The sequence below is a fragment of the Excalfactoria chinensis genome, chromosome 4, assembly GCF_039878825.1.
Source record: "Excalfactoria chinensis isolate bCotChi1 chromosome 4, bCotChi1.hap2, whole genome shotgun sequence".
Taxonomy (NCBI): domain Eukaryota; kingdom Metazoa; phylum Chordata; class Aves; order Galliformes; family Phasianidae; genus Excalfactoria; species Excalfactoria chinensis.
The window spans coordinates 50589869-50616837 of NC_092828.1; the positions used below are offsets into that span (position 1 = coordinate 50589869).

Below are 26969 nucleotides of genomic sequence, written 5' to 3' on the forward strand. Positions count from 1 at the left end.
CCTTTGTGATACTGAGTTATGGGGAGGGCTTCCAAAGCAATGCGCTGTGGAGGTGGGGTGCGAGGCTTTTACCGGGAGGCTTCAGGCGCTTGCTAGGGCAGCCCCAATGGGCTTCGTCTCTCTGCGAGGCGAGCAGCGCGGCGGTGGTGACTAGGTTGATGTGAGTGCCGCTTTGCGGGGCGGGGTGAGGGCTCTTCGGGCGGTGTGTTGCGGAGAGGGATGAGGGTTTGAGGCGGGGAGGTGCCGTCGGTGCTTCAGGTGCTCTGGAGGGTGGCCTTGCGGGTCCGGATGCCGTGGTCTGTAGGGAGGGAGCACGCAGGTGAAGTGGTTCTTCCGCAGCGTGGGGTGTCCCGCTGTCAGCCCGCCTACCGGCGGCATGGCGGCACGCTGCTAGTGGAAGGGCTGTGAGGGCCTGGAGCTGTGCTAAGCTTTGCACGGGAGTTGGTGCTTCGGAATGAGAAGGAGATACTAACTCTGTTTTGCCAAGTGGTGTATAGATTCTCGGTGTTTGTGTGGAGACTTCAGCGAGTGAAAAATAGTATAACAGCATACTGTCGGCACTAGAGATAATTGCAGGGTTTAACCTGCAGCTTCTGACTCTGTGGAGAAGTGTGGAGCGGGTAAAAAGGGTGAGCTTATGATTTATTGCTTGTTAGGTGACATTAGCAGCATACAACCAGTGTTGTGTGGCAGAATTATTGAGATACCGTACACCCCGAGCTAACCAGTAAGCACGTTTCTGCTGCATTCAGTGACTTGCAGTGGTATTGTCTTCATTTTGCAAAATAGATACTAAGTTGTCCTTGCATTTCCAGCTCTTTCTATTCCTTTATCTCAGATTTTTTTAATAATTGTGGCTCACAGATAGGTGTGGTTCAGGATACTTACATGAGTTCTGTAGTAATTCAAAGCAGTCATCAAATATACCACCTCATTTTCATATGCCTTCTTCATTCACTTGTTCCAGTTACGTTCAAATAATAACACATTATTTTAAAGACCTGTTGAAAAGTAAACCACAAATCTGTATAAACAAAACCAAAGTACTAAAACTGCTTTTTAATGTCAAATATTATTAAAGGGGTTACAGTGTTTTAATACTCCGTGGGCCTTCATAACAAATTCCCCTTCAACAAATCTTATCAAATAATTGGTAAAGTGTTTTATTTTATATCCAGCCTAAAGGATCTTTGCTTGACATATTTTCCTCTCTCATCTTGTCCCAAATTAACATTATGTTCTTGTTATGCTAATCCTGACTTGAAATAATTTTAAGAAGTATATTGTTGAATTCCTTTGGTGTTTTGTCAGCAGTGAAGCCTAAAGGTGTAAGAGGTTGAAGACTGAGTGAATTAAGTCAAAGTTACCCTTATAACTAACTTCAGCAAATTTTGTTCGTGGAGTTTTTTGGTTTTGTTTCTTTCATCGTATTAATGTGAAACCTTCTATAAAAAAATAAATAAAAATAAAGCTCTTAGAAAGCTGTAGAAGTATCTCGTACATTCTGGAGGACAAGAAATCAATAATGGTATTGGAGTGAGGAACAGATATTAAATTTTCAAGACAAGAATGTAGTATGTTGCAAAATAGGAGATGAGCTTTATCCTAGTTGTATGTGGACCGAATCTCTCCTATGTAAAAGGTAATCGTCATAAGGATACTAGCCTTAAGCATGGGTCTTCCCATGGATTTCCTTTGAATTTCTTGGCTGTTAGTAATTCTTACTTCATCATACATTTGAACTTCGTGCAAGGAAGAACTTTTTAATTTCTCTTTTGGCTTTTGTTTCATGCTGTTTGTTTTCAAGCTCACTACATTCACTAGTTCTTTTGAGTCAACCACTGCGTTGTGTTGCTAGTGGAATATATGTCTGCTTCTCAGTATACTGTAGAAATTGTACTAACTTTGAAGAGTTAAATACTCAGTGACATTGAGTAGCTGGCAAATAGAAAATTCTCTATGAATCGGAGAACATAGTTCAACTTCAGAGAAAGGAAAGAGCATTATAAATGCCTAAAAGCACAGTGAAAGCTATTTATATCACAGTATCGTGTGAGTTGGAAGGGACCTTAGAGATCATCAAGTCCAACTCCCGGGATTCGAGCCTTCTGTGTAGCAGAGCGGCACTTCTACCACTTGTGCCACAGGGGGGATTATTTATATAGTAGAAGTGAGTGTAAAACTTACTCAGGAGAAGGAATGATCAAGTGTGGAGCAATAGGAATCTGATGTGTCATGCTTTTGAGCTTTTCTGATTGGGAGTTTTTTGTTTCATGTAACAGCTTTCATGTACAGATTTCATTCACGTTTGTCTATTCTGTGGAAGTGTTTTCTAAAACCTAAAAAAATTTCAAATGCTAGGTAACAAAGATAAAAAGGAATGGCCAGCATAGAAGACAGCTGCTATGAACATCAGACGTGAGCAAAGTAAATAGCGTATCCAGTTTCTTCAGCTGATATGAATTCTGTGACTGCAGTCCTGCAGAGAAACCCTGGTAACTGGTTTAGTTTTCCTTCAAAACAGTTACCTGTATGGTTCTTATTACCATCACCAAGATACATTGCCCTTGCTAGATTTCCTGTCATATTTGCCCTTTGGGTTTGGGGAAATGAATGTTTAGATTCCATTTCCATGGTTACCTTAGTATTAAATAGTAGCAGAATGTTCCTCTGATTGCACTTTTTTTTTATTTATTTTTTTTTTAAGCTTTTCTTTTTCTCCCTCCAGTGTAGTAAAAACCATCTTTACTCATTATTGAATACAGTCTCAGAATGGTTTGGATGCTTCTCAAAGCAGCCTTTTGAACTTCTTTATTTTTTATTTTTTAATGGATGTAGAGGTGCTTTTCTTTAAAGAAAAAAAGAAAAGAAAAAGCAAGATTTACTGGGTAGTCTCAGTGGCTACAGATCAGAAAGTCGTCAGTTAGTTGTCCCAGTTTTCTTTTGGAAAATAAATTGGCTGGTGCATTAGGACTTCAGGTGCATTGACAATGATGCATTTGGGTAGAATTAGCATGAGCACTGTAACGCACCTGCTGCTGTCTTAGTCTTAGAAAAGGTGTATGAAAGAACCCAAATTAGGAGCTTGATGTGTCATCCATCAACAACATATAGTTTTCTGATACAAAGTAGCCACTATGTAGTCTCATTAGTATTGTAAGGCTGTCTTATGTTGGTCTAGAAGATGGCAAGAGAGCTAGGGTGATTCTTTAAACAACAGCAAAAACCAATAGTAGCATGGAAGATTATAGTGATATATTGACATTTTACTTACACTCTTCCATTTGAGAGTTGCCCTTTTAAAGAAATCCAGATAAAATTCTAGGAAGAAACCCAAAATGCTAGAACTGTACCTAAAAGCACATGCTCTGTGATAGAACTGATAACAGACTGGCTACACACTAGCTCTTGCTCATGTACAAGGCAAATGTGATAGGAAAAAGAAAAGATTATGTTAAGAACTGTTGTGTATTTCTTTACTTGCAGTCTATTAAAAACAGTCTTTATGTACAAATCAGGAATAATGTTCCTCTACCTGTCTGCAAATATATAAAGCTGATACAGCTCTAATATGAACTTTCTAACTAGTTTCTCCCATTAAGAGAGGCTTAATTATAACTTTTTTGTTATTAAATATCTGTCCAATGAGGTTGTCTCTTCAGTGTTTTAAAGAGTTTAGTCTATTTTAAGCAGCACCCATCATTAGGCTTCTGTGTGTGGTGCTGACCTTGGCACTGGAGCATGTGCCTACTCTGTGTACATGTCAGGCAAACAACAAAAGCCCTATAAGGCAGTGTTTAGACTAGTTAGTCTTTTTTCTTCTCACTGGGGCCGCAAGACACTTCAGGCTCAGCCCTCAGCAGTTTCTTCCTCACAGGTATGGGATGGTGGCCTCCCACAGCAGGGCCTGTCCTGCCCTCCTTGAAAGGATGTTGTAATCTGCTCACCAACATCACACGTTTGCAAATTAATTTATATACCAATTTCTTCAGAATATGAAAGTAGCACATTGATGTTGTATTTCACAGGTGATTTTTCTTGTTTTTCACAGTTAGCAAATCTTTTCCAAATGTCTAACTTAAATCTTCCTTGCTTCTTCCTGTTTGTAGTAGACCTGGTGAACATTTTAGTCCTGTTCTTATACCAGCTTCCTTTGTATTTGAAGAAGGAGACCAAGTCTCCCATCTATCTTCTCTTCTATAGACCAAACAACTTTACTTCTTCCAAGCTTTTTGAACTCCTTTGAAGTGTCTTTTAAAAAATTAAGGGATAGGAGAATCTGAACAAAAGCGCATCTGAGGCAATTGTGGGGGGTCTTGAGTACTCATGAGTACAATGTGTGTGTCACTTGGGAAGCCTATTGAGCAGCTGGGATATTTTGTCTATGATAAAACATGGATAGAAAGCTTTCCTTCTTGTCTTGCCTTTACCTCCTCCTGTCTCCTACCTTCTTTTGTAGAGAATTTACAAGCCTGAGCAGATTTTTATTTTTTAAACTGATGGGAAGAAACACATTAAGGGAATAGATTTCCAGATAAGAGCTTGTACTCCTCTAATGTTTGTGGTGTGGTATTATATTAACTGATCAGTGGGTGACTGAGCCATAGATACATTAAATGGTAGAGTATGTAAGAGGCACAAGGTGTTTTTCAGGCAAGTATTTCTCTCTTGAAAAATATGGCCTTTCCAATTCCAGTCAGTGAACTACATCTGACAGACAGAATGAGAGAAAGCACTTAATCACTGTGTTCACTTGAGTAGCTTGATAGCTCCCCATATTTTGAGAATGTTTCTGTGTTCTTTTGAGTACAAATATACACATTCAGATTTATATCAGGAGAGTCCAGGCATACTCTGCTTCTGACAAATGCTTATAGTACAACATGGTTAGATGTTATCAGTTCTCACCGTAGCTTTAGGTATGTCAATTACTGGCAGTCCCAATGACAGAATTCAGCGTGCTAGATCCCTGTCCAATTTTCTAGGAACAGTTGCTTATAATACCAATCATGGCCTTCTGGATGATATTCTCTAATATCAGGTTGATGGTCCAACCCTCCCAAAAATACCAGTTTAATTTATGTTTTTTAAAATTTATTCTCCTAAATAAATCATATCTATCAAGACCAACACATGGTGGCTGTTTCAGATTTTAATGTTCTCTTACTTCTGTATCACTAGCTTATAGCGATATTTCTAATTTCAGTTTCTCAGTATGTTTCAATGAATGGGCTAGATCAAATGGTTCAAATGAGGAACTGAAAGAGCAATTCAGTTACTTACTTGTGTCTTTATAAGTATTTCTTTTGCTGTGGTAGTTGATTTACTTCAGTAACCTAATGTGGCTTCTTATAGGCTAATATTGAGCATCATTAGCAGTGATATGATACCACTAAGGAATTTCTTTCTGGACGATGTTGTATATTTTTCTTGACTGTCCTTGGTTCTATTCTTCTTCTGTAACTTAACAAATCTCATCCACTGTAGGGATAGGCAGCAAGAAATGTATTTGCTTTAAACCCAGTAAAGGTAGCAGTCAAAATGTGGCAATAAAGAAGGAATCACCCCCTTTCTAAGGATCAGGGCTCACCACTCTAAAGGAGGTTGTCTCTGTGTAGATATGCTTCCCTTGTGGCTGCCAGTCATAAAATCTACCCTTCTTAAGGATAGCCTTTTTTCATTTTCTCAGAGAAACTGAGAAAATCTTTAGTGTTAATAACGTTATCTATTGAGGTAATGAATAAGTGAGTTGACGAGAGTGTCATCTCTGCCTATGGAGTTGAAGGATAAGGTTTCTTCTAAAAAATGCTCATGGTTTAGAGAGTTATGATGGTCTGAAACTTTTATGTTTTGGTGTTTGAGCTCATTGGTGAAGGTCTGTAACAGCAGCTGTTATTGCTTGTTGATGTTTGCTATTTCTAAAGAATATTATTATTGGCACACTATCTAAATGCTAATTTCATAGAACTCCTGTCTGAAAAGTGTAGTGAGTAAAGAAAAATTCTAGGAAAGAGCCACTTTCTGCTAACTTAGCTCTTCTATTTTGTTACACTTCACATTTTTGTATAGAATTCTCTAGTTCTTGTGCCAACTTTATATAATTAAATGGTCTAGGGAGTGCCCTTTGGCTCCAAAAAACAGTGGGGAAGCTTGAACTAGCACTAATGCTGGAAGGCCATCAATACTGTATTTACTGATCATTAGTTAAATGTACTTCATGTGTAAAAACACATTCCCCCCCCCCAAAAAAAAAAAAAAAAAAGAAAATGCTGGAGGAGAAAAAGCCTGACAGATTCTGTGTTGGATTAGAGGAAAATTGAATTCCTCTCATAACTGCTTCCCTGGTGTGTTGTCTCATATCCTAATTATCTGAAGGCAGACAGATTCTGAGATGCTTTTTACATTTGAAAGCAGTTGGCAATGCATAAAACATCTCTAAAAACTGCCTTGTGTTCACAAATCTCTTCTTGAGATCATTTGGTGCAATTTTTTGGCATAAGATTTTCCATTACAGAAGACTTTTATTTCCATTTCCTTCGCATCAGGAGCTTTCCCAACATAGCATCAACTGTCTATGGATTGATAGTTTAAAGATTAGGCTCTTACTTCGGGACCCTCTCGGAAACGATCCATGGCTATTGGATCTTGTTTCTATCCCAGAGTGTTTCTCAATTACACTTTAATATACAGCTTTGTAGTGGCATTGTATTTCAGACTCAGAAGATAAGTGAGCAAATCATTTCAGCAGCTCAGTGGGCTGGAGCAGCTAGGGACTGTTATTCCCTCGGGAGCATACATGTTTGCACATGGCATGTAAAAGGGACTATGTTAGGCTTAGTAGCAGCTGCTCTGGAGTTAAGGCTGTAAGTTCACGTTCTTACTTGTTCTCCTGTAAGCTTTGAAACCTTCTGTGTGAAGTGGTCTGGTAATTGGTAACAGTCACATATAGAGGAAGTCACCATTGCCAACTAGGATATGACACTGAATTGTACATCGGGGAAATTAATCTGTTCTTAAGGGTTGAATTACCCTGCTGCATCACAGTGGGTAAGTAATTTCACATCCATGTGGCCATCTATAAAATAACACTAACGATAAGAACTTATTTTTCCTTTGCACGGGTAACCTTTACTTTCTCCATAATTAAGTTTTACTGAGAATTTGCTTGTGAATTTACATCTTTTGAAATTCTTATAACAGGTTATTTGATTTTAAAATAATTATTTTAAGTGGTTGTTGTTTTTTTTCAGTAGATTAATTTAGGTTACAATGAAATCATAATTAGCTCAATAGTAAACTATGGAAACAAGAAGTGTTGACTCTATAGATGAAAAACTGCCAATCCCCAGTAGCTGCTTCAAGGATTTTACTCTTGGATACTGCCAGTCTTAGTAGCTGGTGTAACTGATTTTCGTGTCCAAGATGAACACAAAATGTTGGGGTTTTTTTTGGTTGTTGTTCTTGCTCTGCACGGGTCTAGGCTTAGAATGGAAAAAGTAACTTGCATCCTATACGTTTTAAGAGCTCTGATCCGCTTAGAAGGCAATAATTTCAAAGCAGCTTACTTTATTGGTACTGTGAAAAGATGCGATTTTTGCTGTGCTTTTTCTTAAATGGTGCTTAAATGTTTATAGATAATATGATTCAGAAATTCTAGTCCTTTTCTGTACCAGTGCATGAACCTTTTTTGAGAAAAGCAATTCATGAGTACATTTAGTGTTAAGTTAACACAGGGAAGAAGAGTGGGGCACGGTACTGTAAGAGCTACAGTTGCCCAAGGGATGGTAGAAAGTGCTTCAAGAAACTCTTGATCTTCTCTTCCAGTTTAGAACATAGATAATAATTTGGATCTTTTGAAGAATGATGCTTCAAGATGACCCTCTTTGTGGTATAGGAAGGTCAGTTAGAGTGACTAGCAAGTCAAATAGAGTAGCTCAGGTTGGAAAAGACCTTAAAGATCATCATGTCCAACCACAAGCTAACCATACTACCCTAACTCTAACAACTCACCACTAAATCATGTCCTTCAGCACCACATCCAAATGGTTTATTATATATATGTGTATATATAAAAATACTGTTTGTTTTCATGGGGTTTACATTTAATTTATCAGCTTTGGCAGCTGATGTGGTGTAGAAATTAAGTATATAAAATCTGAACAGCGGCTCTCTGTTGATAAGAATGTAAGTTGATAAGAAATGTAAGTATTTGCTGAACAAGTGAGAAAGTGTTGGCTATGTTTTTTGTATATGTGTGAAGGGCATCTTTCTGTAAAATTTTGCTTAAAATCAGTAGTGGATGTGATGTAGCTGTGTATTAAGATAATGCTGTTCCATTGTTTTTTGTATCTCAGCAACAGCAAAGCTATCATTTGTGATTCCGAGTGTCCTTTATATTGTTATTTCCTGGCCTTCATTTGGAAATTATCGATAGTTGTTATACAGTCTTTTCTTAAGAAGTTTGGTGGGATTTTTTCATGCTAAGAATAGAAGAGTCTTCTTTTGCACAGATGGAAATCTTCTGAAAACCTTTTTCTTCCAACTTCTTTTTTTCTCCTGTAGGGAGAAAGTTAGAACTGTTGATCCAGAAGGGAGAATAGTTAGCTGTGATACCTAGTAGTTATTGTGGAGATAATTGCTAGGAAATGTAAGTCTCTCTGCATGTGATTAAAGGGAAAGACCTGTGTTTGGGATCTGACCTTGAGAGTATGAGGTGGCATATACTATAGTAACATGCATTTCAAGTGACCTGACTTCTGGCTGTTGAGGATTAGTGGTTGTCAACCCACTTTAGATTTGAAAGTTCATTTAGGCTTTTCACTCCACAGCTGAATAATTATTTTTTCTCTGCACTGGCTAAGTTAGTATCTTTATGAAAGATTTTCATTAAAATATTGTTCTGCTTTACTAAGTGATGAAATTCAACTCTGGGAAGTGCAATTATTTGTGTGATGAATGAAATGAGGAAGGCAAACGTGTGTGGGAAGTTAGCTTAGGTAAATACGAATCTGTGACTGTGAGTTGAAAGGTCTGTGAGGATTGACTGCTTTTCTCTTTCAAGGCAGCTTTGTTGCTCCCTGTTAAATAATGTTTGCCATCGTTCTTGCATTGATTACACAGATATACAGACATGCACTCACATACATGCATGCTTTTGAGTTTAATTTTCTTCAGCCTTTATTTGGCTCACGTAAAAGAATAGCAGGGATTTCTGCCTCGATAAATACAAGCAATTGTTAATGCATTTGTAGTTTGAGAGCACCGATCCTCATGCTGTATATCTGCATGGTGTCTGCTGAATGCTTTTGTGAGTGAATAATGATTATTTTTAACCTCTGAGCTTGCGTTTGTGGAACGGTTAAATCCAGCTTTGTCTTAGCCCTGCTACAAGATACTAATTCTACATGGTGAAAAGATAATGGTGAGGTAAAAGACTTTCAAGATTCCTTGTTAGTAGCAGTTGAACTTTGTAAGGTAATTAGCAGGCGGCTTTCTGCCATTAGGAGACTTAAGAATTGAAATTTCATGACTCTAAATTGAAAAGAGAGTCAGTCATCCTGTTTAGTGTCCAGTCGGTACAGTGACTTTGCACCCCTTGCAAACATTAAGCACGTTGCTGAATTACACTTTTTATCTTTTCAATCTCTCCATGCTCCTGAGGAAAGGCTGTCTGTAAGGTGACATTTTGGTGATTAAGGTTTTTGCCATTTATTGCCCTGGCAAACCCAAAAGAAAAAGAGTGGATTTTGAGAGGTGTTTTAAAAATATGTATGTTTTCAAAGAAACACGGGAGAGGGGTAAATGTATCTTATTTACCTTATTATTACTGCTTTGCATGTTCTTAGGCAAGTTGTGTGAACAGTCACTTTTTTAGTATAAAGTTACAGAGAACAATAAAAATATCCATGATCAACAGGTGGCAGAAGATCCAGAAATACGGTGCAATCTGTCTGAATTATGGGTAGTTTACCCTCTAGTTATGATAGTAATCTAAAGCTTTCACTCCCCCGTAAAGCCCTAGAGGATGAGCAACAGTACAGATTCTTGGAGTTCTTCTGTGGCATATGCTGACCCTGCAGACTTGCTCAGATGCAGCTGAGTCCACTTATATTTCTGAATGTATAAGCATATGTGTGTGTAATTGTGAAGTCCATCACCTGTCAAGGAAGTTTTATGGGGATACTTTGAGACATGCATAGCAGCTACTTTTTATTTATTTTAATGCAGCGGTATCCATTGGATACGCGGTGCTTTGGAAAACTAAGCTTTTATAAAGAAATAAATGTACAAGTTATATCTTTTTCATTGCAGGAGTTATGTAAGAATTCCTTCTGCACGTGGTGATCGTTTACTGTAGGATTCTTATAGTGCTATTAAAACATTAATGCAGCAAGATCCAAAAGAGAGACACTGCTGAAAAAATACATGAGGTTGTCCAGCTGTTCTGGCATAGAAGCTGCTCCTTAAATTTCAGACTGTGCTGTAAAGCACAGCCAGATGAATCTCTGGTGAACTTCCAGGGGAGCTGGCAGATGCAGTGGGCGCGTAATTTGTTGGAGCTGAATTCAAGCAGTACAGAGAAGGTTCTTTTCTCGAGCAACCCAAGAATTACTGGCCACTCTGCTTAGAAAATTAAGCTGCATATAACTTTGTATGAAGTCTTTATTGTTACTGAAAAGTTTTTGGTAGCTGTGAGTAATCTTGTTGCAAATGACATTCATATCTCATGACTTTTGTCCTAACCTGGACAGTTAAACCTGCTCCTGGTAGTCATGTCTCTGCTTTGTTTAATCCTTGGGGTGTCTGCTTAGACATATGAGAGAGCACAAAGATCATTTGGAATTGGAAGTTGTCAGTAGTAGAAACTTTGCCCAAGCTTGTGGATGGAATATAAATGAAACTGCAGCTACTCTTCACTTTCCTTAAACCTTTGAATGCTACAGCTGTGGAGTATTAAGATGTGATGCAGTTAATTAATGTTGTAGCATCTACCCTATCTTGAAATGCATTGAGCTAAATATTGAAATTTTTTTTTTCTTCTAATTCTAATTATCTGTACTATACAGATCTGAAAGACTCACTTGAATTCAGATTAAGCCTGTTTTGATGCACTTAAAAGAAGAATTTAATGCTTTTGCATTTGTTTGTCATAACAAAGAATTGACTTTTTTTTTTTTTTTTTTCCCATGCATTCCTTCTGATAGTTTTAGTTCTCTTTGTCTTTGGTACATCCTTCTCTTTCAGGAGTGACTTGTCTTCATATTTAAAAATATTCTTGAGTAACTTGCTTCAAAATTGATACCAGTGGTTGAGCTTCTTGTACTCCGTTCCATCCCATTAAATGCATGTATTTTTTTCATACTGTGTTTTTCAGAACGCTAAGGTTTGGATCTGTGTGTTTTTACTCTTTCCAGCCCTTTAAAATAGGGAGGGGTAAGCTCTTAGGACTACTAAAGGACCTGTCTGCAGCTGAGATTGAACTTGATTTATCTGGCAGCCATCAGGGTTCAACTGTAGTCTCCAGAGCCAGCAAATCATTTCCTAGGGCTGGCATTGCTTCTTGGATGGATGGTGTTAGACATGTTAGTTGTTTGGAAATCTGCAAAGTAATTATTCTGAGTCTCAGTGCAAAAATGTGAGTTGAAATAACATATGGCAGAAATCTACGATTGTGCCTTATAATTTGCTGCTTGGCAAATTGCTTTCAGTACGGGCTACACATTCGTTTATAGTTTATGAATACTTTAAAAAGTGCTCCAAAAATAACAACAATAATAATAACAACAGTTGGACTATTCAAGTGTTTAAAGCCTCAGTCAAACCAATTGCTCGTCAGGCAGAACAAAGAAAATAGAATTCTTAAGTCTGTTTGCACTAAGTCTGCAAAACTTTTTATTTCCTTGCTTTACAGCATTCTTTTATGACTAAGGCTGTAATTCCATGTTTATCATATCAAAAGCAGCATTTATTCTTTTAGCAAAGTGTAAGACAATAATTAAAGTTTCATTTGATGTTTTACACTTCTAGCGTCTGGTAGGTGATCGCTGATCTACTACAGTGAGTCAAAAATGAGTTTCTGTTGTGACTTAGTAATCATGTCTTGATATTTGAAGTGTTATGCTAAAATGATGAATAATGCTCCAAATGTTGGCATCCTAAACAGCCTGGCTTCATTTGAAATGTTATCGTTGCTAGTTGTTGCTATTCAAGAGCTTGCCATCATTCTGCTAGAAATACTTTCTGTATGTCTCCTTTGCTGTATATGAAGAAAAGCATGGGTAGAGATGTACTTTTTGGTCTTTTATGTGTTTAATTTAGGATTTCAAAGCATGTTTTTAGTCTTGCAAACTTTGACAGTGTGAGATTTGGAAAACCTGTGCGCTTTCCTTTCAGAGCAGAGCTAACAGTTCTGAAAGATGGGTGGATTTAACCTTAATATGTAATTGTCTTTTCAATGTAGGTGAAATTATATTTAAGTGTAATGGGACACATTATGGCTTCTTATTATATTAGAACTAAGAAACAAGAGTTTTGATCATTAAGTACGAGCAAGCAATGCAAAAATTGTGTTTAATTTCCATAGAGACTTTAGAAGCAGATTTTTTTAAACCTCTTGGTTTGAGAGCCCTGTGAACGGCTTTTTGTTCTGCTTCAGTTTGCAATTGGGGAATTATATTTTTCTATGGGCAAGAACGTGTGTGATCATAGTGGTTTCAGGTAAGTAATTCTGATTCCTTTCTGTGTCTTGATGCCTAAAAATCTTCCTTTCTTTACAGCTGCCATTCCCAAGAAAGAATATTTGGGTGTAAATATCATAAGTGCATTTCTCAGTGTGTAACAAGGATAAGAATCTAGTTCAAGATCCAACATCTTGAGAAGAGAATTGAGCGGTAGCAAAAAGCATGTGCTTGAAACTTCTTGAATGCAGTTAATTTCCAAAATGTCTAAGCAAAAAAGAAAAAGAGCATCACTACAGGTGTGCAGCTAAATGCAATAGAACATTGCCTCCCCAATGACAAACTGGGGCTGCTGCACATCTTCTCTACTCTTGTAACTGAAGCAGGGAGGTGATCAAGTGAAAATAAAGATTTGATGTCAGACGTAATCAGCCATAGCCTATTTCTATTATTTAAGAACTTAAATTTGTGTAGTTCTGAAAGTGAAGCCCTTCTCCATGCCAAAAAAATGTGAAATGAAATTAGGCATTGCAGATCTTATCCAAAAGTATTTACAGCATCAGGTCTAGAATAGTTTATAAAAAATTAGGAGGATACAATAAGAGAAAATGTGCTTTTAAGCATGAATTCTGCCTCTGTTGTAAGTTGCCCCATATTCTCATCTCTCAGGAACATCTTTATTGCAGCAATCTTTCAATTGAGCAAAAGATAGCATACCTTCACTCTCCTTCTGTTTTGATCTGATCACTACTGTTCCTTACTTTGCAGAATAAAAAGGTGTGATGTGAGATTCTTAAATCTTCTTCACTGCGTGTCCTGACAGTTCATGGAAGTGCAAGGCACGGGAAAGCAGAATCTGGCAAACAGCTGGCATGTTCTGTTACATTTATGGGCTTTTGTAAGATTGTCTGCCAGAAATGACCATTTCAGAAAAAGATGCTCAGAGAGAAGTCTTTGAACACACTTCTTGCAGAAACAAAGAGGTTGTTGATACTTGTCTTTTACAGAAAGTAGAGTATGTTGCAATACCAGCTGAAACCCCTTGGCGCATCTTGAGACATCTCATGAAAGAAACAAAGCAGTTTCATTTGAGAAGTACTTGAAACTTAAGATCAAAAGCTTAAGAGAAATTGCTGTAAACATATTTAGCACTGGAGAAGTTTTATTACCTTTGTGTTGTTGGTAACTCTTAGAGTGAGGTTGATCCCACAAGTTCTGCTTTATAATGACAAGCTTTAATATGAATAGGGCATTTCAATCAAAAAGCAAACGTGTTTCTATCAACACTTGTTTTCTGTTTGTCGTTGTTTCACACCGATGACCAGCTGAACTTCTCTCCCAGGTGCTGTTGTGCAGCAGTTTTTCCTTTCTTGCATCCCCAGAGCCACAACCAGCATTGCTCACGGCCCAGCTCTGGCCAGTGGCTGTTCTGCTTTGGAGCCTGGTGTGGTGAACTCTGCCAGTTCAGCCTCTGATTGTCTGTAGGGGAGTGTATGTATGGGAGAGGAAGAGGTGAGTAGCAGGTAGTTGGGATGATTTCGTTTTAACGTTATTTGTAGCAAAATACGACATTTTCCATGTCTCAACATACGTCCAAGTGCAGATGGAATGCACTTGGTTGTGTTGCAGCAAGACCCATAGGAAAGAAAAAAGATGAAAAATAGAATGCTTGTAAGATGTTTAAAACTTACTGACTTCAAAATGGTACAATAGAAGCTATCTTGCCACTACAGATATGGTCAGTGCGTATGCAGGGAACAGCAGCCTGCAGTTCAGATCTCATACAGTTAGTAATCTTTCTTTGTGTGCTGACATTAAAAAGCATTGCAAGATAAGCTGAGAGCTTTAAAATACTGGCTTTAAAAAAAGAAACAAAAAACAAAACTTGCAGCTGGAAAATGGAATGCTTGGAGCTAATTATTTTAGGTTTGGGGAGTCAGTTGGCTTCCAGTTTCTGTTTTTTGGTTAAATGATTGCTTTTCCAATAGCAAAAAGTAATTGGTTCCATGTTTGGGCCATGGATAGATTCCAAAAGCAATTTTTAGAGTTTGTTCTAAATCTTGTCATTAATTTTATTGGGGGGGGAGGTGGGGGTACAGGGGTTTGTCTTTTTGTTTCTTTAGGAAACAGATAATATTGCAAAGGAAGATGAAGCAAAGTTTGGATTTTTATTCTCCTATCGATCTCTTCATTTTTTTGATCTGAATGTAGTCTAATGTCTACATCGATTCTGATAAACTAGCATAAAACATTCTCATTTTGGGGTAGTTTGTGCTTATATAGGTAATATGATTTACTGTAGAAAGCCTTCCCCTTTTGGGAACCTCTTGAATTGGGTGCTGTTGGGAAACAAATGCCTGTTTTGTTGTATTAGGAGACTGCAAGTAGTTTGGAGACCACAACAAGCAATGCTTTCTGTTGAAGAAGTAAAAAGATAGGGAGCACATTAAAGTCAGGAAATAGAGTGATGAGGAATAAACAATTTTTTTCATACTGATACAACTCTTACAGTTATTTGTGAAGTTATATATTTCATTTGGTCATTGAGTTCCATCACTGGGAAATGGTAGGTTTGGAGGTAGCACTAAAGGAGGTCTTGCAGGTAACAAAGTAGGAATCAGAGCTTTGAGGTTAAGCAATTTCTCTTAGCTGAATACACCCAGGTAATTCCAGGCAGCTACTCTTGTCAGAAGGCTTGTCCCACTTCTGTAGCTACTCAGAACTTGTTTTTCTCAACTGTTTTACCCTATTTTAGGGCAAGGAAAGCAGCTTGTAAGACACAACTGTAAGGAGTGACTTTTAGTTGGCTCTAGATTGTTTTCTGTAATGCAAACATGCAAATATTCAAATGAAAATCTTTCTGTAAGAAGTTATGATTCTTTTCTTTGTGCTATATTGTTCCAGTTTTACTTCTAGTTTGTGCATCACCAAGCGTTTTTCTTCTGGGATGGACAGAGTAGCAAAGGGCAAAGGAAACAAGGGACAGGGAAAAAGTAGACCACAGAGTGTCAACTTTGATTGTTCCAATAGTAATGATTTGAATGTGCTTTGTGTTTCTTAGCAAGGGTGGATCTTAAACAAAGAAACAAAATCGTGCCCTTTTTAGATACAGTTTTATCACACTGCTTTATGGGTTCATGTGCCTGCACAGCACTTTATTTTGGCCCCTTGGCTCTTTATATTAGCATCGGAAATACCTATTCCTTGTGTTATTGTTACAGTGCTAGGACTACAGAAATTTATTTGACAAGTGGGAAAATGTCTACCCATTGTAATCATGTAACTTTATTTCCAGATCTTCAGTTCATTAGCCAACTTGGCTAAAACTTGTAAAATGTACCAATTCCATTCACTTTGAAGTTTTAGTAGCATCTCTGTTGTTATTGGCAGAGTTTTCCCTGGTAGTATTGTGTTCCCCTGAGAGAGTATGTAGCTTGCGAGAGATCTTATTGGTATGCAGACAGTAATACCCCAGGTTTTGTATTGTGCTGTGTTGTGCTGTAGTATTTTTATGTTTATTTCCAGTTGACATCTAAATCAGTAACTTATTAGAGTCACTTTTTTCCTTTTTTAAGAGCCTGGGTTTTTTTTTTTAGTCCTCAGGAATAATGGATCCTGCATGTTGCACATCAAAAAGATATTTTCTCAATGCAGAGATGAATTTGAATATTAAAATTGCTTTAGTTGTCCCAAGGAGATGGTCCTTACACTTCTTTCTCCATAAAGATTTCACACAAGGCATTGCTTGTTTCTGGATCAGTAGTGAAAACCAATAAAAGAAGTTGGATATCCTGAAAGAAAATTAGTCGGCATTTATTTGTTCTCTTATACTTAACTGTTGTTCTCTGTTTCTTGTTTCTTGAGTTTGTTACCTGGGTTCCTGGCCTTCCATTTCAGTGGAAATAAAATGAGACTAACAAAATTAGTGCTAAATGAAAACTGAAGCTAGAAACCTGCAGTAAAAGTTGCATTAATCAGAGATGAGTAAAAATGATGATGGATCCTGCTTAAAAATAAGTAATTCCTTAATGTATGTGTAACCACAATGTATAAAGAATTCAGTACATTCTGAATCTGTTTATTAGAGAGGTTTTGAGATTTTTCTGAGATTTTCTTGCTCTTAATAAAATTCTCTGGGCAGTTAGTACATATTTCAGATAAAATGAGGAAACGTTTTATAGTGTAACCTTTTTCCTTCTATTTCCCTTTTTGTTTCCCTGTGTATTAATGCATTCATATATTTAGACCTTTCTCGTTCAGAAGCTGGAATTTTTCCTGTTTTATGAGGCAAGAAAATGTTTTCTGCACTAGGAAGAAAAGTTACTTTTTTTCTGACATACTTAAAAGCAGCTGTCAAACATCAGATTCCGTTTATTATTGCTTTTTGTTAGGGTTTTGCATTAGGAGGTAGAAGCCCGGTTTGTTCAAATAACAGATTTCCTTACTTAGCAACTGATTTTAAGATCTATTTCTTGTGGTAAGAGGTGGGACATTGATAATATTAAGAAGTAATTAATTTTAAACTCTCTGCTATTTGTCTAGGTTTTTAGCCCGCTGCTTGATGAAGATGGCAGCTAACAATGCAGTGCTGAACCGACTGGAGCAGAAGGGTGCAGAGGCTGATCAAGTTATTGAGTACCTCAAACAGCAAATTGCTCTGCTCAAAGAGAAAGCTAGTAAGGAATTCTCTCTTATGATAAACTTGTTAACCAGCTGGTTAAAATTAAAAGCTTACAGGAAGAAGTTACAGAATGTGAACAATTCTATTAGTGCTGTCAGCCTTTTAAGTTCTCTAAGATAAAGCTTGTAATAGTAGCACCTTTTCACTGTCTTGGGGTTTTGTGAGTTTTTTGAAACTGCTTACTCTGAAATACAAAAGCATGGATGAAACAGTGATAGCATAAACAGATTATGGTAATTTGATAAGACAGCATTTATTTTTTAGGGGAGAGAAAGGCATTTGGGAATGATATGAGACTATGCATTGGCATGCTCCTATTGCTGCCTTTCACCACTATGGAATTCTCTTGAGAGTATTGTAGTGCCAAAGTTGATAGTTCATATAAATCAGCATCAGTGAATGAAGATGTTCTATACTACGAAGATGTTCAAACCTTTTTTAGTAGATTTGTTGGAATTTCCTCTAGGTATCAATTTAGGAGACTGAAAAATTAGTATATTGAGAAGCAACTCAAGTATAAAAGTATTGTGGATTTATTTTTTTTTTAAGCCAGTTTTAACCAATGAAAAACTAGATTTTTGAATACAACTAGTACTACGCTCTTTCAGAGTTTTTTTTTATGCTTGGCACATCATATATACATATATATTTATATATATATATATATTTAACAAAACTTCTGTTTGCCAAGTGGTAAATGCTAATTATTCAAACCAGTTGTTTTTAACTTTGTGTGGACATCTAGTTTTACAGGCTTCCCTCCGAGAAGAGAAGAAGCTCCGTGTAGAAAATGCAAAACTGAAGAAAGAAATTGAAGGGCTGAAACAAGAGCTGATTCAGGCTGAAATTCGAAATGGAGGTGGGGACAAAAGTCCTGTCTTCAGGCAACAATGATCCAGTTAGTTCTTAGATGTGTAGTTAGTTCCTGAAGGAGACAAAGTCCTTAGCAGTGTCTGTTGTGATAGGATGAGGGGAAATGGTTTCATACTAAAAGGGAAGATTTTGATTGGATATAAGAAAAGCGTTTTTTTATGTTAAGGGTGGTGAAACGCTGGAACAGGTTGTCCGGAGAGATGGTGATGGATGCCCTGTCCTTGGAGACAGCCATGGTCAAGCTGAGGCTGAGTCAGGAGAGGCTCTGAGTAACCTGATGGAGCTGTAGGTGTTACTATTCTTTGCAGGGGATTTGGCCAAATAGCCTTTATAGGTTCCTTCCAATTCAGATGATTCCATGTCTTGTGCTATCTTACTTCTTTTTCTTTTGGTATGTGTGTCTATGACATCTCTTATAAACTCTGATTTTTCCTGGATTCAGTGGCTATTACAAGCTACTTACTTCCAGTGTTTTAGTAAGCTGGAAGCATAATAGATATGTGCCAAATCTTCATCAGATGTGGAACTGCCTCTTTGTATGGTCTTTTCTGACATCACCTTTTATAATGAACCATAATCTTGAATGAAGTCAGTAAATTCTTATAATAGTTTGAAAACTGATGAATGTTTAACACTTCTTCATAGTCTCATATTTGTTTTAGCTTGACTGAAATTCCTACTGAAAATGGTGTTATGTAAAACTAACCAGACAAATTCAGAATGTTTAAAAAAAAAAAATCCCTTAAGACTTTTTATTTCTCAGATTTTTGAGATACTGTCTTTCCACAAGAAGCAATTGAAATGGCAAGTAGCTGTTCATGCAACAAAATCACAAGTTCAATTTAAAAAAATAAATAAATAGGGAAGTAATAACTTGTGCAAATCATTTGTGTTGAGGAAGGCTCAATTCTTCAGAAAAGTTATTAATTTTTTAAAAAGAAGCATGTTTGCAGAATGCAGAACTACACTGACATGTAGTTATCAGAGATATTCATCAGTTCAGACATTAATGATGATTACACCATGCAGTGATGTGTTACAAGAGATCTTTGAAGAGTATGAGGTAGAAGAAATGAATTTCTAATGCTTTATCTGATGAGATCAACAGTAAGGTGAATAGCATTTTTCCCAGTTTAAAAAATATGTAGTCAAAACCTTCATTCTTAACATCAGAATAATCACATACAATGAGTTCTGTTGTTGGTTTTGTAATGCACTTGACTGCACAATAGTTGTGAGTTTTTAGGTGTTTAAAGCAAAATTTTCACTTCTCTACTTCTTCATTTATACTGGAAACTTAAAATGTCATGTTTCTCCAAGTTTTAGCACCCCTTCTAATTTACATATTCTTAATTCTTAGTAAAACAGGTCGCAGTTCCTTCTGGTACAACCGTTTCTACAGCTACATTTTCAGAAGATGTTCCACAACCTGCAGCAGTTGCATCATCTGGTTCCAAAGATCATGTTAAAGGTGAAGATGAAGAAAAGAAAAAGAAGGAAAAAGTAGAAAAAAAAGGTATTTTGCTTTTTCTTAATTGCGATAGACATGGAAATTGTTGGATTTATGGAAGTGCTTTTACATCATTCTGGGTAGTGGCAAAAAAAGCAGCTCATATGGTCGCATGAGTAAAAGCCATGTGTTAACTCTGAAAGTCTTGGAAGAACTTGAAGCTAACAAAGGCTGTTAAGGTGCAAGTTCTTACTTAAACGGGGTATACCAAATTTCTTTTAATATAACTGAACTCCCTTATTTAAAAAATTACACCTATGTTCACACAGAAACAGATAAACAAGCCTCACTCCCATAATCAAAGACAGTTTATCTTTAATTACGTATACCTGTATTACGCTTAATTATATTTTGCTGTAAATGCTAGCACTTTTGATCATACATAAACTGAAATAGTTTTGAAGAGCTATTACTTAATTTAAACAAAAACCAAAATATAAAATAATAATTAAGAAAAAAATCATTTTTTTCCCAAATCTTTGAGCACATGATATAATTTTGTCTTTGTTCTGGATTAACGATAATCTCATTTGCTTCTCTGGCCCCACTCATAGGAAGGAGAGTTTAGTTCAGGTCAATGAAGGGAATTTAACTTATGGTGATAACTAAGTTCCTTTTGCTGAAAGAATAACACACCTGCTTATTTCAGCTTTTTAACATGTTTTTTTTATACTATATGTATAATCGTTCATTCTAATCATCAATGTCATTCAAACAAGACAATTGGTGTAAACTGGATATAGCTTCCTTGTCACAAAAGAATTTCTAACAAGCTGTGTGTGTAATACTGCCTCACTTCTGTTTTATGGTGTACAGTGTATGTATAGGTGATAACAAACATCTGTGTTGTGGTTGGGTATTTGCATTTATCAGTGGAATTTTGTAAGCCTTGAGCATACACTTTTAACAGTGTATTTGCATTTGTAGAACAAATATTGTCAGCTAAGGTCATCTGGAAGGGTTGCTTTGCAACTGTAACACTGCAGTTGGGGTGACTTAGAGCCCACCCGCAGGAACAGTTGTTAAGTACTGGTAATGCAATTACTTTGTTTGTCTAGCTTTCACTTTTTGTTGAAACAACAAGGCAAAACATAATGGTAATTAAAAATTATTAAAACAGTTCTCTTGGGCTTATCAGTGTGACCTTTGGCAGAGCATATTTTGCATGTTAGCCACGCTTTTAGTCAGTATGACTTCATTTAAAAAAAGAACAATTCTGCCTTTGGGTGGAAATTGTTTGTAGTAACAATCTATATGGGAATGTATAAGGTGGTTCTTTTCTGGAAACTAGTAACAGAGGTGCTAAATTTTACTGTTCATTTGCATTTTTGCACTGAATATATGCTTGATTCTGAGATGATAGCTCACTTTTACCTTGTTAATATACATGATCTTATGCTATTTTTTTCTAACATATCTTGAACTAAATTTCAATAGGTGATAAGAAAGAGAAGAAACAGCAGCCAGCTGCTGGAAGTAGTGATTCAAAACCTGTAGATGTATCTCGTCTGGATCTTCGTGTTGGCTGCATTATTACTGCTGAAAAGCACCCAGATGCAGACTCGTTGTATGTTGAAAAGGTGGATGTTGGAGAAGCGACCCCAAGGACTGTTGTCAGTGGTTTAGTGAAATATGTTCCCTTGGATCAGGTACTAACAATATGATTTCTCAAGAGACCGCTCTTTCCTGAAGTATCTCGTGACCATTGTTGTTTGTTAATAAGTGTGTTTTGATTCTGCTAAAAGATTTGTACAGTTAAAAACAAAAAGAGGTGAGAGTTGACTTTAGAATTAGCCAAAAAAAAGGAAAAGTATCCATCCCTCATGTCAGGTTTTTCTCCTTGCAGTGCTTCTGTCATGAGACCTTATTCTGACTCTATTTTTTGATACCTTTGGTATGTAATATACATCTAGGTCAAACAGATCTGACTCTTCCTTTAGGTTTCCTAGTACATTGTGGACAGTCTGTAGTAATGTTTGTACCACCATCTAGACCTTAGAAAGCTTTGCTTTCCTTTTCTCGCCCATTGAAATATTTGTCATGGAGGAGGAAAAAAAAAAAGTGAGTATATTTTAGCTAGAGTCAGAACCTGGTGGTATTGAGCAGCTTAAAATACTGTGGAGTACAAAATGTGTTTTTACATCCTTGACAGAAAGTGAGCCTGCCTCTGTCAATTTGTCATTTGGTACGCTATTGCGTTTGACAAACTGGGACACTAAGATACCATTTCCCTTTCACACCTCTTCTAGAGAGATACTGGAAAGGAGGAATTGACTGCTTCTACATTCAAGTGCAACCTTGTCAATTAAAGAAACTTACACAGTAACTGAAAAGCTGGTCATAAGGGAGTTGATCTTACTGTGGAACAGCTAAGTTTTCTCAAGTGCCTCTTCAGTCTCCATTCACAGCCTTTCCTCACAGTGAGACTGCAAATGAAGAAGGCAGTTAAAAATTGTGCTTGTGGTTTTTATGGTACAGGAAGTTACTGAACTGAACAAAACAGTACAATAACTGTTGGGCACTTATCACCTATTAGTTTCCAGTTATTGGATTTGCAGTGGGCATGAATTCAAATTACTCATTTTCAGCAGTCTTCTTCTAAGAAGGCAATTAGAAAAAGAAATCATATATATATATTTTCTAAATAAGCTTGTGAACTTGAAGTATAAAAAATGCAGCAACGATAGCAGTGCTTTCTTTTTATGTTGATTTCTGTCTGTAAAATAATCCAAAAATATTAACAGAGAAATAGGTGTCATTCTTGCACATTCAATGGGAATAATTTGTATGCCTGCTTTTAATTTTGGTAAATCTGTTAGTAAATTATCTGGGGCAAACTTCCATCTCGTTCTGTTTTTGCAGTATTCATAAATGTCAAGCCCTGGCTTGTGACTACTGCCATATATTTAAATAAAAATGTATACATCAGATAAAGTGCTGGAAAAATAGTTTACCAAAAGTTCGGCAATTTATGATTGCAGTGATTGATATCTTAGTAAAGCAGTACTTGAGGCTGCATCATCTGATTTTACTTTTGTTTAGGAAGAGAAGGTGCATATGTTCATAAGCTTTTCAGTCTGCAGTGTAAGTCATTTATGGATGTGAAAATGTTTTGCACACTCACTTTATATGCAGTATGGTGTGTTTTTGTGCACCACTGCTGGTGAAATCAAGTTGGAAGACATATCTTCAGGTGCTGTGTATAAAGTGAGTCATCAGTAATAGGCGTATGGTTCATAAGCATGAAGTAGATAATGCCAGTCCTGAGCTGTCTGAACAGTAGCTGGGGACAGTTCAAGATTCTGTAACATTTGCAGAAGTTCATCGCTGCTCTTACTTTTTGAAATGGATCTCCATGTGCTCTTAGCACTAAGATCTGTTTCAGGTAATCATTCTTGAAATTCACACAGTTCTCAAATACCCCTGTTTATTCTTATATTTCTTTCCCATTCTGAAATCCCTTTTGACCTAAGAACCTCACATCAGTGATCAGAAGTGAAGGACTAAGGATGCAGAGCATTTATCTTAAACTTAGGAGAGGGGGAAAAAAAAAAAAAAAGGAGTAATAAATTCAAGGCTTTTTGTTGCTCCAAACATTGCAGATCGCCGCAGCTTTAAAGCAATCTGTACTAGTTTTATTTTATATTTACTAGCTTGTCTGTCATACTATCTTATTTTGAGGTACAGTGGGGTAGTTGGCAATCAGTTATACTGACATTAAGGGTTACCTAAAAAAATGAGCAATTTAAATACTTTGAGGATGAACACTCAGCTTTTCTTCATGGTAAATCTTGGAATTAACTTTTCCCTCTTTTAATTTTCCTCTGTGCTTCCTATTTCTTCCTACCAGCATATTGGGAAAAATGTGGTGCTATACTGTGAATGTGAAGTAGCTTTGTCTCCAGCCATAGAAACTGATTTAGTTTCAGCAGTCCTGTTACAATTTCTCAGCAGTTTAGTTAGTTTTGAAGTTCCTGCATTTCTGAAACAAAAGGACTACGTGTTTAGAAATTCAGTTAAAATAACATTCAGATTTCCCTTGTTTTTTTTTCAGCTTGTTTTATATCCCAGCACATCCTGAGTTGCCAAAGCCTTACCAAGCTCCCTGTTGATACAAACATGGTTCTGTTTGTGTCATTTTAAGTGTAGAGATTTGCCCTATTATTTTCAAATAGAATTAAATTTTCTAGAGAAATAAAAAAAAAAACAAGCACTTGGAAGAAGAGATGCACACTTACTGCTGTTGTTTAACCTGGCAGGCAGCTAAAAACCTCACAGCCTCTTGCTTGTTGCCCCACTACCACCATGCCCCAATGGGATGGGGAGAGAATTGGTAGAGTGGGGAGGGAAAATAAAAGTAGAACTTGTGGGTTGAGGTAAAAACTATTTACTAATACAGAAAAGGAAGAGAGAAATAATAGTAATGATAATAACAACGTGTGTGTATGTATGTATATATTTACAAAACAAGTGATTCACAAGCAGTTTCTCAGCACCTGCCAACCAGTGCCCAGCCAGTCCCCAAGCAGCTGCTGCCCCCTGAGCTACTCCCCTCAGTCTTACAGTTCTTTCACATGATATCATATGGTATGAAATATCCCTTTGGCCATTCTATGTAAGTTGTCCTCATGCCACCCCCTTCCAATTCCTTGTGCTGCCCAATCCCCCTTGCTGGCATGGCAGCATGAGAAGTTGAAAAACTGAAATGTAGGAGTTTGTTCTTTTTCTGTAGACTGTATAAAAATTGAGCCATTTGCAATTTAAAAAAAAAATAATGCAAAAAAAACCAAACAACAACACTTTAAATAGCTTAAATGTTATGGTTTTGGCTAATCATCTTGTTTTTTGCTGTGAATGAATCTTGTTGGTTTTCTTACCATTTATCCTTGAAATCTTTTGTTGCACTACACTGGAAGTGTACTAAAGTGGCAATTTAGTACTGCACACTTTGTAGGTTCATTGAGTGTCACAGTTCACCCTTTACTCCATCTTGAGCATTCACGAACTAACCTTTTAGCAATTTAAATGTTACTAGTGTGCAGGCATTAAAATTGTGCGTCTGTTTTGTGCTTTTCTTGTATTCGTTTGAAGTATTGTCATTGTGATTCTTTTGTTAGGATGAAATTTGTCATATCCTCCCTCTTCCCACCATCCCAAAATGCCACAGCATTTGGTGTTTAAATACTCACTGGTGTTTAAAAACTTCTGTTTTCCTTCCCCAAGATGCAGAATCGGATGGCAGTACTGCTCTGTAACTTGAAGCCTGCGAAGATGAGAGGAGTAGTATCTCAAGCAATGGTGATGTGTGCCAGCTCCCCAGAAAAAGTGGAAATTCTGGCTCCCCCACCTGGGGCAGTACCTGGGGATAGAATCACTTTTGAAGGTTTTCCAGGTAAGCAGTGGGTACTTGGAAAATAAGGAGACTGAAGGAAATAGGAGACAGTTCATGTTTGCAAAGGTGACATCACTTCTTAAGCAGAGAAAACTATATTTTAAAGCCAGTTGCATTTTGGTTGAAAGCATCAGAACTAGTTATGTTAAAACTCTTTAGTAGCATGCTAGAACTGTGTGAACAAAGGACTGAAGATATTCAACCAAAAGTTTGAAAATTCAGGGAAATACTCCTAAAAGTGACTCAGTGCTGTAGACTTAAACCTGTTCAGTTTCTTAAAAGTTAGTCTTAATAAGTGTTTCTGTTTTGCATATGTTAGAGCAAACACATTTGCTTGTTGCAATTAGCTAAAACACAGCTGTCTATCAAGCACATTGCAGTCCATTTGTTTTACAAGAAATGGGAACAGGAGTAGATTGTGTCACTGAAAACATTTAAAGAAGAAAATGAGAGGCTGGAATTAGTGTGATTTGTATATGTATGTTGATCAGAAGCCACTGAAGAATACTAGAAACTGGACGCATATACCTTCTACTATAAGCCTGTGGGATTTTTCCATTCCTGGGAGCACTGATAAGTGGAAGAAGGAGGTACTTGTCATTCTGCTCACACAGAGAGCTTGTCATTTGCCTGTAGGAACTTGCGGCTCACCTGAGATGATCTCAGAAAGGATATATTATCTAGGATTTGTTGTTTTATTCTTGCATTCTTGTTTTTTTAAATGTATTTTTCACCTATAAGAGCACCTGCCAAATTCCTTTGATGTAAGTTCTAAAAATGCATTAATTCCTAAAATTAAGATATAGATAAAGCTGTGTGTTGGTAAGCAATATATTGCTCTACATTTTGTTATGGTCTGCTTCTACTTAATTCTTAGAAATCATTTTGCTTTTATGTAAATCTTATAAACCAACAGCCAGCAACAGTTTGATTTCTTTAGACAGGAGTTAAGGTCTGCTACTTACAGTATTTTTTTCCTCTGAAAAACCATTTTGAGAGATGATCTGGAGACAGATTCTAAGCAGTCCCTAATTAAAATTAAAGAAATTGTTTTGAAACTCACAGGTAATACTTCTTTCCCTTAAAAATTTATACAGAAATTCTATTTGAGCTCTCACTAATGAGTGCTCACATAGAACTCTTGTATTTTTATGTGTTGTGTGCTATTAGGTTATTCTTTGTTTTGAAACAGGAGATCCTGAGAAGGAACTTAATCCCAAGAAGAAGATTTGGGAGCAAATCCAACCTGATCTTCATACCAGCGACCAGTGTGTTGCTACATACAAAGGAGTTCCATTTGAAGTGAAAGGGAAAGGAGTCTGCAGGGCAGAGACCATGGCAAACAGTGGAATTAAATAAATGATTATTAGCTGCTTGTTCAGATGTTGAAATGGAAAGTAATGCGAGCACAATAAAAAACATGAATATATAACCTTCTGAAATGCATGTCTAATACCTTTTTTTGTTTGATTCTTTTCCCGGAAATACGTAATGTTATACCTGTAACACTAACAATTAACTCATCTTCATATTACCCTCTTAGAGGTTGTTTTCTATGCAGTTATTAGCCACTCAGTGTTCAAGACAATTACCAAGGTTCATTCATGGAGGAACTGAAGTCTGATGAGCATATTTTCTAGATAACTGAGAAGTTAAGAGAGTCCATGAATCAAGAGCATCTCAATAAGGAAAACTTTCTGCCCTTTTCCTTGTGTGCTAGCCTCAGTTCAAGAGGTACAGTGCTAACAGTTGGTCAGAAGATTGCAAGTGTCTTCGTTCTTGTCATCTTTCAACATCTTTCAGTCCTCTTAAGCATTTTTCAGATTTATTATGAAC

The 26969-nt window shown here is 36.9% G+C and overlaps 1 protein-coding gene across 9 annotated transcripts; it reads left to right on the forward strand.

The window, feature by feature from the left end:
* The first annotated feature begins 35 nt into the window (after positions 1–35).
* AIMP1 (aminoacyl tRNA synthetase complex interacting multifunctional protein 1) lies at positions 36–26510 on the forward strand. Of its 9 annotated transcripts, none has more exons than XM_072334524.1 (8): positions 136–160; positions 14020–14189; positions 17220–17353; positions 18104–18217; positions 19592–19747; positions 21179–21390; positions 24965–25133; positions 26326–26510. In XM_072334524.1, the coding sequence occupies exons 3-8, from the start codon at positions 17239–17241 to the stop codon at positions 26490–26492; spliced, it is 933 nt and encodes a 310-aa protein (XP_072190625.1). In that variant the 5' UTR covers positions 136–160; positions 14020–14189; positions 17220–17238; the 3' UTR covers positions 26493–26510. The 9 variants fall into 9 exon arrangements, with proteins under 9 accessions (XP_072190623.1, XP_072190625.1, XP_072190630.1 ...); XM_072334529.1 differs by lacking the exon at positions 14020–14189 and adding an exon at positions 6897–7047 and having other exon boundaries at positions 153–184; XM_072334527.1 differs by lacking the exons at positions 136–160; positions 14020–14189 and adding exons at positions 187–1642; positions 6897–7047.
* The last annotated feature ends 459 nt before the right edge of the window (positions 26511–26969 follow it).

What these genes read in the sequence shown, in the direction of transcription:
- AIMP1 (XM_072334522.1), top strand. An exon ending in GGCTGAAATTCGAAATGGAG is followed by an intron (nt 18,218 to 19,591) that starts GTGGGGACAAAA and finishes CTTAATTCTTAG; the next exon opens with TAAAACAGGTCGCAGTTCCT. An exon ending in CACTTTTGAAGGTTTTCCAG is followed by an intron (nt 25,134 to 26,325) that starts GTAAGCAGTGGG and finishes GTTTTGAAACAG; the next exon opens with GAGATCCTGAGAAGGAACTT.